At 31.2% G+C, this 13,911-nt stretch overlaps 1 protein-coding gene across 1 annotated transcript in view; it reads right to left on the bottom strand.

Moving 5' to 3' along the window:
* LOC127554587 (sodium channel protein type 9 subunit alpha-like) overlaps positions 1-13,911 on the bottom strand; it is a 118,832-nt gene that overhangs the window by 13,072 nt on the left and 91,849 nt on the right. Inside the window, 5 exon segments of the mRNA XM_051986232.1 lie at positions 2,208-2,516; positions 4,263-4,367; positions 8,809-8,982; positions 11,050-11,204; positions 11,687-11,804. Of these exon segments, the coding sequence (XP_051842192.1) occupies positions 2,208-2,516; positions 4,263-4,367; positions 8,809-8,982; positions 11,050-11,204; positions 11,687-11,804 (861 nt within the window).

Genomic DNA, 13,911 nt, shown 5'->3' with positions numbered 1-13,911 from the left:
TCTCTCTCCTGAAACATGAAACCATGTTCTTAGCTGGGGGAAATCAGAATTGGAAAGCTATAGAAGTTTGAGGAATGAAAGGGTTAAGAAAAGTCATTGTGGTGAGTGGAAAAGTGAGTCAATTAGAAAACTATTAGAGAATTATAAAATTAGATAAGTATATCACTGGTTGCAGTGATTGCCTCGTTCAAATTACATAACACAAAGTTATAATAGATCCAGTTAACATGGTTTTCACAATGTTCTCCAGCATTGTTTAATAGCATATGAGTAGGAATACAAAAGAGAGAGAGAGAGAGAGAGAGAGAGAGAGAGAGAGAGAGAGAGAGAGAGAGAGAATGATGCAAGCAATTCAAAATTAGGGTTTGGTAGGGCAAGATCTTCAGTAGGATAAAAGGGATATGCTAACAGTTTGACCTGAGCAATCAACAAGAGTCCATTTATAATTCACAAAATTTCCCCAAATCCTCTATTTTTACTTTATCACCAGTTGATAGTGTAGCTTTTTGTCCCATGGCTCCCTAATGATATGATTTCAGGTTCTTGGGAAGAGCACAGTAAAACTAAAATGTTTTGCTTTTCTGCTTTTCTGATTCCACAATTACAAATTTATTCCTTAAAAAATAAAAGGAGATCTTATTTCATTTTCATTTATCCATGAAAGTCCTACTCTAATGAGTTTGGGAATGATTTCAGGATATTGTTTTGCAAGTATCTTTCATCCTTCATCCTTGAGATTAGAATCTTTGATTATTCTTACTAAGCTTTTAATGAATTATGACTATTATAGAAGCTAGATTCTTCTTCAATAATTAGTGTACTTTTATATTACTAAAGATAGAAAATAATCTATTGAATAAAAAAGACAAATGAAATGATAACCTTCTTTTGATACCCCATTTCATTTCCATTTTTCCTACTCTAATTCTACCTATATCTGCCAGGAAAACTAGACTGTATGATGAAGTAAGTAGTAAATATAATATTCCTAACTTCCAGTATGCTATATATGGCCCTTTGCTTAGATGTCTTTTCATCACACTCACAGACAAATTTGTATATATCAAATGTCTTATATCATGCACAACTGAAATTTCAATGATATTAAAAAAGAAGATTTTATTTTGATTTTGCACTAATAGCAAATTTGGGATAGAGATAGAAGGGGAAGGGTTATAAAGTCCATAAAAAACAAGTTTTGTATCCATTTTCCAGAAATTGTTTCCCATGATATTGCTTAAATTTTTCTCACTATTTGGATTATTCACTGGTATTGATATTTTTCTCAAAATGTGCCATTCTGAACTGGAAACAATATTTATGATATGGTCTTGATCAGTCATTAAATTATAATATATATTATTTTAATTAATTAGGACATTACCAATAATTATTAGTATTTTGTATGTTTTTAAGAATATGTATTATTTTGTAGCATTCTTGTCACATTGATGGTTCTTGTTAAATATATATCCAACTAAAACATACTGGTTTTTTTAAATGAGCTCACTTGATGTTAGGTTATTCCTTGTCCTATAGTTGTGCTTTTATTCTTCTAAAAGATTTATTTTTTTTATTTTGTCCCATAATTGTAGACATGTATTCATGTTTTTGAATATTGATTCTATCTTCTGACACATTAGCTATCTTTACAAGTATGTGTGCTATATCTTTTACTAAGTAGTTAGTTAAAAATAAAATGTTGAATAAGACAGCAGCCTAAACTATTTGATAAAGAACTACTCTTGGTCTTAGGAAGGTCTGTCTCAAGCTATGTGTCTGCCACATAATAACTGTGTAACCTATCATAATACTATTAAATTTGGAAAAGTTACTCTTCTGCATTAGTGAAAGGATTTTCTATACCAAAAGTTTATATGTCAATGAAATTATAATTCTAAACCCCATTTTTTAAATTAAAAAGGTTACTTCATTGAAGTCACCAAAGTTACTGCAAGTTGGATCTATGAAAAGATATATACTTTGGGTATGGACATATAATCATATGTAAATATACCAAACTTTTTTATCATCAAAATCTCATTTTTACATGTGACTCATAAAGATTTCATGAGATAATTTATCAAATATTTCTGATTTCATATTTAGCTAGAAGTATAAAACTAAACACAGAAAATAGATATTTTGCTTTTTATTCATTCAATCATTATAGAATATATAAAATTTCAAAACTCTGAGTAACTTACCACTTGAAAAAGAGAAAAATAACCATTTCCAACATTATCAAAGTTCATTTTTGCATTTTTCCACTGCACATCTTCATTAATTTTTTCAAGTATTATATTTTTGCCAGTGTCCATAAGCATCTCACATTCAGACTTATTTTGGACAATAGTTTCAGGAAACCTTGAAAAATCTGTAGTATTAACACATTCTGAGAACTTGCCAGCAAACAGATTTACTCCAATAATGCTAAAAATTAGCCAAAAGGTAAGGCAGACAAGAAGTACTTTCAGGATGGATGGAATTTCTCTTACTAATATAGTTACAACTACCTAGAAAAGAAATAAAAGAACAGAAATACAACTTATGAAAAATACTAAATAACTCTTGAATTTGATTATGTGAAAATTATTAATGTCAACTGTACTGTAAGAACTAGTAAGGGCAATCTTTTAGACTTTAAAACTTCTAGATATCGAGTAAATAAGGCAAATTTTAAGATGATATTGATGAAACATTTAAATTTAAAAAAAGAGAAGAAAACTTATTGGCAAGATACAACCATTAAATCTTTGCATTTTAAAAAGAGAAGAAAAATATATGAAATCTAATTTATTGGAAAACCTAAAAAATCTTAGAAATTGTAATGTTAGACCCATACAATAAACTAAAGATAGATAAGATTTGTAGTTTGGTAACATTTTTCATCTTCTCATAGAATGAATTATTTATTTCCTGCAGTTCAGTGTAACATATAAACATAGTCTTACATTTAGAGAATATGTAGGACTGAACTTGGGGTCTAAGAACTGCTAGCACTTGTACTAGCTAAATCATAGTCCTTTAAGAATTTAAGATATATACAATAAACACATACATTTAATAACCCCATTTTGTAGGCTAACAACAACAAATTTTTAAAAAGACCTAAAAGGTTCCAAAGTCTTAATAACCTGACTTATTTTTTATATTTACATATAATTTATATAAGCAAAAGACCAAATCATTCACAAAAGGTGAAATCTTAAGAAATTTATTTTGTTATTTATTTTCAACCCACCTCTACATTAATGCCATGCATTATTCCATTAATTCTAACTTATTTAGTTATTATTTACTCTTATCTTGTTTTTAGATGTTAACATAATCATTCATCTCATTTTGAACTTGAAAAAATTTACTTCACTATGATGTTACCTGAATTTAAAATTGTAAGTTTCTTTGTTATAATCACAGTAAATTTTACTACTACAAGTACATATAAGCTGATGACTGATTCAGTTAAACATCCTAGACTATATGATGAGCAGAAAATATATATATATATATATATATATATATATATATATATATATATAGGCCAATTCAGTGAAAAATTTGGCCAAAATAGATGTGGGATTATATGCAGAAGAAATTAATTGATCAGTTTTAATTATCAGACCAAATATTTCTGGGAAAAAGAGAGCCTTATTCACTGAAACAAACCAAACCAAGCTGTTTTTGTTTCCCTATCACTTGGTATAATTCTTGGCATTTAGCAGTTAATAAATTCTTGTTAATGGATTGAATTGCAAAACCAGAATTTCTTCTTAATTTTCAGATACCTCCTTAAGAGATCAGTTCCTTCTTTTGAACAATTAGACCATGTCTAATGAAAAGAAAAAACATGAAATTTCAATAACAAAAATTATGTTATCCCTTTGGTTAAGCAATAAAAAAAGAGACTGGGTGTATTTATCCTAAGTATATAGAAAGTAGGATGCAATTTGCCTCTACCTTCTATAGAAAGGCTTTCCCAGTTCCTCTTAATTCTAGCACTCCCTTCCATTGTTTATTTCCTATTTATGCTGTACATAGCTTGTTCATACATTTTTGTTTGAATATTGTTTTCTATATTGGAATGTGAGCTCTACCAAGACAGGCACTATTTTTTGTCTTTGTTTCTCAAGTCCTTAGTACTCTAATCACATAAAAGGCACTTAATGAAGGTTTATTGATTGAATCTATCATTTCTAGAAAGACTGGTTTTGTGTACTTTTTTGGGCCACAGATAGATTATTGTAAGTTATTTTTCTTACCCTTACTCTTTCAAATGCAGATAAAATTCTTAGTGACCGGAGGGATTTCAGAAAAGGAAATACTGCATATCCTAGATAACTGGTTAGTAAATTAATAAAACAGACCTGTATGAAAAACAAATAAACAAAGTATCACATTTATCTGTAAAAAAGAAAAAAAAGTTATTCTTAAGAAGTTAAGAATGCAATTCAAGTAAACACTATAATCACCAGAAATTAATAACTAGGAAGAGTCCTTTTATACTGTATCAAAAGGAATTAAATTGAAAAAAGTGAAAATAAATAATGGTAATAGCAAATATTATTTGTTAAACTAAATAGATTAAATTGATTTTTACAACTTTAAAAAATTAATCAATGGTTAAGTTATGCCAGTTGGAGAGTTTGAAACTGATACCAAGATCCATTTTTTTTAAGTTAACTCACAATATTGTAATAATAGTCAAAATGAAACTTTGAGTATTGTTGCATGTGAGTGATAACATTCATAGATACACCAATGAAAATCTAAGCAAAATATGACATAATTTGATAATATAAGAAAATATGACACTTCTAAAAATAATCATTTTACAAGCATATTATATATGTGAGTCTTTTGGCTGGATTCTCAGGATCATAGGTTTAAAGCTGGAAGGACACTAAAAAAATCTCATCTCTGACTTTTACGGAGCTTATAGCCTGGTCATTGGACATATGCCCAATGCCACAAAAAAGCAGCATATGCTAAGTGTCAGATAAATTATATAGAAGATAAGCTTCATAAATATTCAGAAAAGGGAAGAAAAATTATGTGTTACAAAAGAATTTTATTTGAAAAGGATTCTCAGAGAGGGGCAGAAATATATGAAGTAAGGATAATGGTGTCCACAAGGTTGGGGGCAGGAATGTGTGTGGTATATTGGGAAAACAATGAATAATTTGATTAATTTGGTGAGAGGAGAGAGTTAGTGGAAGAAAAGACTGGAGAAGTCAATACCAAACAGATAAGGGAAGAGCTCTGAATAATAGGATAAAAGACCTTTCCTTTAGACAATAGAGAGTCCATTGAAGAGTTCTGAGAAGATTAACCCATGAAAGGCAATGTATTAAAGACTATTGTGTCAAGCATAGACAGGAGTGAAGAGATAGTAGAAACAGAAAACCAGTTAAAAGGCTGTTGCAAAAGTACAGATTTTAGGAAAGGAGCTTCTAGAGTAAGGTGAAAATGGGACAAACACCAAAAAAATTTTAAGAAGGAAGATTAGAGAAAAGTTGGCTAATACTGACCATGAAGTAATAGAAAACAAAACAATGTGAGCATGACTCCAAGTTTTTAAACTTGGATGAACAGGAGAAATATAGAAGTAGCAATGCTGGAAGAAAGCTGTTGAATTCTATTTTATACACAGTGGGTGTAAGGTAGCAATGGGGTCTACAAATGGACAAAACAAGCTCTGTATGATACTTCAGTTCAAAACAAAGGTCAGATTAGAGTGTTAGATAGGGAAGTGAACATTGTACAATCATGGAGATGAATTATGTTTTCAAGGATGTGAATGGGAAGAACAAAGAACAAAATAACAAAGAGTAAATGATATGTTATCTTGTGAGGAGGAAAATATGGTCAATAAGAGAAAGTGATGTAAACGGTGTCCCCTTTAATCTTTGAGGGAAGGGTGGTCCTGAGTCTCAAACCCTCCCAGCTTCTGGGAGGGACCTCACCCTCCTGCTCATTGGGAAAACTCCCATAGTGATTTCCACCTATAATTAAATTGTAGATCTTGACCTGGAACATAATCACCATCCTTTATTGTCCTCAAATTCATCCCTAGTTTGGGGCCAAAAAACCCCAATTTAAACAAAGACTGTCTGCCCAAACCTTTGCAAAAGATTCTAACAGGATTTTGCCTGTTGAGAAAATTGTTTTTTCAATATAATAAACCCATTTTTGCCACAAACCTCACCACTTGGGATTGCAAATTCTTTAGAAAAGCCTGTGACAACCAGCAAGAGGACCCATTGCTGTTCAGGGGATCTCTCAACCCTCATTTCTCACACCTCAATAAAAAGAAAGGAACAACCAGAAAATTAAAAAGGAAATAGGGATAGTATAGTGTCCGGGAAACCATGGAAGAAAGTTTCAAAAAGGAGTAGTGGTTAGTATTTTTTGAAAGATCGTGGAAAATAGGAGCTGAGAAAAGATTACTGAATTGGTAATTAAGAGACCTTGGAAAGGATATCAGTTTCTTAGAGGAATAATTTGTCTTCAAAAATTAAAGAATGGGGGAGATGATTCTGGGAAGTGGCTATGTAGGTCAGATAATTTTTATATCTCCAAATTTCCTCCACCAAAAAAAAAAAAAATCAGAACATTATCTCAGAACAGTAGAAATAAACGTAAAGAAAAGTGTATCTCCTCCTAAAATAATGGCAACTTCTGCTGAATCAACAATTAACCAGTTTTGGGGGCATCTAGATTGAGAGATTGTTGTTTACCCTACCTTCTCTAAGCAATGAAGTTGTGTCATGAAAATTAATTAGATTTAAGTGGAGGAGGGCTGTGCAAGATCACCTGTTTTACTTCCCCCTTCAGAGCATCTGGGTCCAGTGGAAACATATAGATCAAGACAACTGGAAATGGCCTTGAATGAAAAGGGAGAACTTAGCGTTTTTAAACTAAGATCTTCAACATGACTGAAGCTGCACCCATTCAGTGATTAAGGCTAAGTTGCAATTGAGGCAAATAATCTCCCTTTTTGTCTTGTCTAAAAACAGACAAACAAACAAACAAACAACAACAACAACAAAAACCCTAGATAAATAAATGAATCTAGAAGGATTGAGAGATAGCTTTTATCTTAGAAACTTTCACCTCCTAGACAGTGTGGGGATCTGACAGCTAAGTAGAAAAATATTGTAGGATCTTCCTCTGTGGAGGTACATCAGGTACATCTGTATTGATCAGACAGGTCCAGGTTATGACTGCTGAAGAAACGGAGCTAGCACATAGCCCTGTTGGTTGTGGGCATTTGCAGGAGAATAGAATCTCTGGTTTCAGTGCTGAGGCAGAGAGTCAGCTGTCATTTATAGGCAACACAGGGAGCAAGATTATTTATGGGACAATTTGTTGGGTCCATAACTATGGTTTTAGGAGTTGAAAGAAGAAACCAAGATTGGGCTCTCCCATATCTCAGGACTACAACTTGATTACTGTAACAGCAGTTAAAAACAAAACAAATAAAAATGAATAAGCAAAAGAGAAAGAACCCAACCATAAAGAGTTACTGTGGAAATAGAGAAAATCTGGGTTCACATTCAGAGGAAAATAATGGAGTTAAAAATAACCTATTCCTTTTTCAGTGAGAAATGCCAAATGGTCCCAAGCACAAAAAGAGTTCTTGGGAGAACTTAAAAAGCAGTTTAAAAATCAAATGAGAGAGATTAAGGGAAAATTAGAAAAAAATAAGAGCAATCCAAGAAAATCAATAAAGTTATTAAAAGAAAGTTTACCAACTAGAAATAGAGAATCACAAACTTAAGGGGAAGGTAATGATACTCTTAAGAAATCAAGAAATCATAAAACAAAATCAAAAGAATGAAAAAAAATAGAAGAGAAAGTAAAACATCTCATCAGAAAAACAACTGATCTGGAAAAGATTGAGGAGAACTAATATAAGAATGGTCAGATTACCTGAATATTATGATTAAAAAATACTTGATACAATAGAAGAAAAATTATTAAGGAAAATTGCCTTGAAGTTCTAGAACAACTAAGCAAAGTAGAAATAGAAATAAATCTACCAATTACCATCTGAAAGGGACCCCAGTAAGAAAACTTATAGGAATATCATAGCCAAGTTTCAAAGCTCTTTTATTAAGGAGAAAATATTAGAAGCAACAACAACAATAAAAATAGGATGTAATGTTAATAAAAAAAAGTTATATAAGACCTGGCAGGGTGCCCCACTGGCAGATCACAAGGCTTGGAATATTAGATTTCATAGAGCAAAAGAGCTGGGGTTATGACCAAGGGTAATTTATTCAGCAAAATTAAGAATAATGTTGAATTAATGAACCCAAAGGTTTTTGTGATTAAAATTTCAGAGCTTACACAAAACATATAACATCTGCTTTAAACACATATCTGTGTGACCTTGGCAAACAATTAAACCTCTCCATCCCTCAGTTTTTTCAACAGTGAAATGGGAATCATAACAGCAGCTATTTTAAAGGTTTGTTATATGGATCAAATGGACTAATATAAACTGTTTTATAAACTATAGAGCATCATGCTTATTTTAGTCATAATAATTACTATTATTAATTTTTATTAATTGGCCCAGGGTAAAATGCTTATAGCTATGGTACTGGAATAATAATGCATGCTTTAAATTAAAATTTTATTTCAAATAATGTTAATCATTGAAAAAAACTCAAAATAATAGCAAAAGATCATAAAATAGTTATCAATTTTTCACGTATCATCTGAAAAATGTTTAAAATGTTTTATATGTAATTGGGAAAAAATAAAATATTAAATAGTACCAACAAAAACGATACATACATTAACAACCAAGAATTCTAGCCAGCACCAGGGATTACTGAAATATGTTTTACAACCATATGCCATCCATTTGAGAAGCATTTCCAAAATGAACAGGTAAGTGAAAATCTTGTCAGCATATTCAAGTATAATCATGATGGTCTTTCTCTTTTGAAAGTTAATATCTTCAAAAGTCTGTGAAATAACAAAATAAAATACAATAAAAATTTCAATGTATTTGAAATGCATGATTATTAGTACAGTAGAAAATTTGTAAAATAAAGATACTGGATTAGCTATCATGTCTTTAACATCCTATCTAGCTCTTAATATATGAACTTATGATCTGTTGTTCACAAATAAATAAAAGCTGATTTGAGGAGGGAGACTCCTGTCAAGTAGGGGGAAGAGAAGAGGCACTGAATAAACAATAATATCCACAATGAATGATTCATTGTGGTAGCTTAAGGCAAGGGAGAACAATTGAGGATGCCTTAGGGAGCTTATATAAAGACATGTAAACTCAAATATTTGGTCAGCCAATTTGGGTGAATTATAGGATACTTAAAAGGATATAATTATGAAATGAATAAAGCAGTGGAAAGAACACTGTCTTTAGAGAATGAAGACTTGAACTCAACTTGAACTCAAAATCATCTATTTCTTGCATGAACTCAGGCAAATCCTTTACATCTCTGACCATTAGTTTCTGTATTTGTAAAATAAGAGATGTTGACTACATGGACTCTGTAGTTCCTTTGGCTATAAATCTATGATCTCATAAAAACTGGGTAAGTTCCTACTTTTGCCTGTGGAGCTACATAGAATAGATTTAATTCCAATTTCTTAAGACAGTTCTTAACTACTTGAAGGCAGCTTTCATGTCACCTTTGAGTTTTCTCTCCTCCAGACATTGCTACTTCTGAACTATTTTCTTCTCCAAATCATTTTATAAATGAAGAAGTGTTAGTGACTTAAAGAAGATTAAGTGACTTGCCCAGAATCTGAAGCCAGATTGGAACTCAGGAAGATGAGTCTTCTGACTTCAGACTGGGCACTCAATGTACTTTATCATCTCCTCCTCCACCAGTCACTCCTCCAGATTAAATAATTCTTCTCCCCCTCATATGATAGGGAATAAATCTTTCAATCATCTTGGCTGCCCTTTCCTAAATGCTATTTAAGCTAACAATGTATATATTGAATATAATTATACCTATACTTGAACATAATATTCCAAATAAAATCTAATAAGGAAAGGAATACAAGGCACTATGACTTCCCTGTTCCTGGAAGCCATGATTTCTTATTGTAGTGCAAGTATAACTTTTTGGCTACTGAAGAATATTAGAAACTCATATTGACCTTTCAGTACAATAAAACTCCTAGACCTTCCCTTGTTCCCACCCCACACAAATTATTACCTAAACATGCGTCTTTATCTTTTATTTGGGGAATTGATTTTTTTTTGATTAAAGTATACATCTTACATTTAATCCTATCAGGTTGTATTTTTATTAAATATACCCCTTTGTCTTCTCAGTGCTTTTTCTTGTCAGTATCTTATTTTGCTACTAAATGTGACATCCATTATATTATCTCTCCCTTCTATGTATATGGCATCTTTTCCAATAATGAATAAAAATGTTAAACAGCACAGGGCTAAACACAGATACTTGGCATATTCTACTAAGGATCTCATGTTGCAGACCTGAATTCATCCAATTATTTAGCCCATATCTCTTTATCACAAGAATAAGATGAGTTTCCTCGTTAAGGAAAAAAAAAAGATAAAGCCTTGCCATGATGATGCTGTATTTAGAATCACAATTAATTTTTTTCTTTTTTTCTTTTTTAATTATAACTTTTTATTGACAGAACCCATGCCTGGGTAATTTTTTTACATTATCCCTTGCACTCACTTTTGTTCTGACTTTTCCCCTCCTTCCCTTCACTCCCTCCCCCAGATGGCAAGCAGTCCTATACATGTTGAATATGTCACCGTATATTCTAGATACAATATATGTGTGCAGAACTGAAGTTCTCTTGTTGCACAGGAAGAATTGGATTCAGAAGGTAAAAATAACCCAGGAAGAAAAACAAAAATGAAACAGTTTACATTCATTTCCCAGTGTTCTTTCTCTGGGTGTAGCTACAATTAATTTTTTGAGAGAATGATGTGTCATTATCATTTTTTCATTAAGGTAGATTTTAAAAGAAAATGACTTCATCAATATCATGCTCACTTTCTATTTCACTTACCAGAGCAGCACAACTGAGCAAGATGATAAGAAGCATGAACATTTCAAACCAATGATGTTTTACTATCCAGTAGCAAGTTTTCCTCAGGTTCCACCAGATCTTTCCTACCTTAGACTTTTTGCTGGCTCCACAGAAAGGGAACATTTGCCTGCAACCTAGCAAAAATTACAGTGTCAGGAAAAAAAAACCCAACAACAAAAAACAACTTCCATTACCACCACCAAGCAAATAAACCTGTCCTATACATAGTATTCAAAATTATAGCTCCAATATATGACTGGCTGGTTCAGTAGTTAGAACAGCATGATAATAATTGAAAAATATCTATCCCTCAGTTTTTTCAACAGTGAAACGGGGATAATAATAGCATTTACTTTAAAGGTTTGTTATGAGGATCAAGTGGACTAACAGATGTAAATTGTTTTATAAAGTAGAGAGTAGTATGCATATTCTAGTCACAATAATTATAACAATCAATTATTATTAATTTGCCCCAGTGTATAATATATATAGCTATGGTGCTGGAACAGTAATGCATGTTTTAAATAAGATCATATTTCAAATAATGTTAATCATTGAAAAAAAACTCAAAATTATAGCAAAAGATCACAAAACACAGTTATCAAATTTCACTTACTATCTGAAAAACAGGATTCTGGTTCCTTTGATTTTACATGTTCAGCTACATTTTGTTCTTCCTGAAGGCCAAGAATTGGAGCCATGCTGTCTTCAGGAGAGATAGTTTGGCTGAGTTTCTATACATCCCAACCCAAAAAGAAAGTTTTAACCTCAAATTATACTAAATTCAATGACTAAATATTAAATTAAATGATATTTAAAAACAAGACATCTGGAAAATCAATAATAATGTTGTGATATAAAAATATAGAGGTACACATTAAAGTTAAGTAATCTACTGTTGTGTCTGTACTGGATTCTTGTTTCCAAGCATTCTACTTTGCTGTAAGTTGTGACAGTATATGAACATAGACTTGGAGTCTAAAAGACCTAAGTTCAAATCCTGTGTCAGATATTAAGGATCAAATGAGATAAGGCATGTAAAACATTTTGAAAATCTTAACCATCACTATATAAATGGGAACTAATGTTCTAATTATAGTTTTATTAAAGAGCATTTTTAAAATACATTAATTGAATTCAAAATCAGGAACGTTTATTCATCAAAATTCATATAATAAATAGGGGAAAATGACTTCATTCCTGGCAGGATAATTAAAAAAAAAAGCAGTAGTTATACTTGATCTCTTTTCAGTCTTGATTCTAGCAAAATATTTGCACAGTCTGAGCACAAAAGAGCTGAAAAGATTTTTTGAACTCTAAATTAAATGGAAGACTAAATTTTGGGGATAGCAGCCCCAGACACAATCATAGGAGTCCTAGAGACAATTTATTTCACCCTGATGAATTCTATTCAGTGTTAGTGATGGAAGCTGAAAAAAGTTGCAGTTGGGACATATCACTAAGGGTATAAATTGCCTTCTCCCATTTTTTTGCCATGCATGCACCCTTTGGGATGGGTAACGTGGAAACTCTTGGAAGAGAGTACTCTTTCAAAAGGTGGGGATTTCTGTGTCATCACTTTTTTCTTTTTCTATATAAATACATGTCTTTACTTTGAACTACTATGTTTTCTGGTTTATCTAATAACAGAAATCTTGATATGGGCACATGAATTAAGATTCTGAGTAGATGCTGACTGAAAAACATGCCCTTAAATTGCCCTAAAAAAAAAAAAAAAGCCCTAAAGACTTGTGAGGAAGCTTGTACTGTAAATAGAAAAAATATAAATAGCAATTCAGTTATATTAAACATTTATGAGTGTTTATTGTATTTCATATAAATTATATGTACATGTGTGGAAAAAATACAAGAATAAATAAATCTAGGGAATATGCTCACAAGATATTTATAAGGTAGTCAGGGAAGTAGAGGATGATGAAACATACACTTATATGTGATACAAATTAGAAAATGATTGTGTATTCAAGAAAACTGTTATACAACATATAAAAAATAATCACTAAAACCAAATGGGATTTATTGTAGAGGTGCAAGGTGGTCATAGCATTAGGATAAAAGTAATAGAATTTATCATACCAATGCTAAAAACAAGAAATTCCCAAACAACTTCATTTGAATAGATGTAGGAATAAAAAAAAATCTTTGACAATGTACAACACATGCTAAAAAGTGAAGGGAATGGGGCAAGTATATATTGTCTAAAATGTATCAAGCTCTATACTAATCACTTCATGAAATATTATCTCAATAATTCTACAAAGTTTAAACATGATAATTGGTAGGTATTGTCATAAAAAGCAAACAATCTTGGCTTGGGAGGCAGAAAACCTATTTTGAAATCTCACATAAAATAGTTTTATATTGCATTGGCACATCACGTAAATTCCCTGAGTCTCAATTTCTTCATTTATAAAGTGAAGAACATTAGCCTAGAGAGCTTCTGATATTCCTGTTAGCTCTTGATCTAATTTTTATGATCTTAATGATTTAAAGAGTTAATATATACAAGTATCTATGTTTATGTATATGTGGTAACAGCTATACATATGTTCACATATGTATATATGTCATATCAAAAGCTAGCAATATATGTAATGGGGAAACATTAGAAACTTTCCAGATACGTATAGGAGTAAAAAACAAGGTTGTCCCTTTTCCTTACTTTCCTTAAACAATTTTAGAAATACTAACAATAGCAATAAAAGACAAATCTACACACATGGTAGGAAGAGATAAAATTATCCATATATCTTAATAATATGATAGACCATTAAAAAATCCTAGAGAAATAAACACTATGTTAATATATCAATAACAAAA

The sequence above is a fragment of the Antechinus flavipes genome, chromosome 3 (assembly GCF_016432865.1).
Source record: "Antechinus flavipes isolate AdamAnt ecotype Samford, QLD, Australia chromosome 3, AdamAnt_v2, whole genome shotgun sequence".
NCBI classification, from domain to species: Eukaryota; Metazoa; Chordata; class Mammalia; order Dasyuromorphia; family Dasyuridae; genus Antechinus; species Antechinus flavipes.
This window is presented reverse-complemented; position numbering and strand designations above follow the sequence as displayed.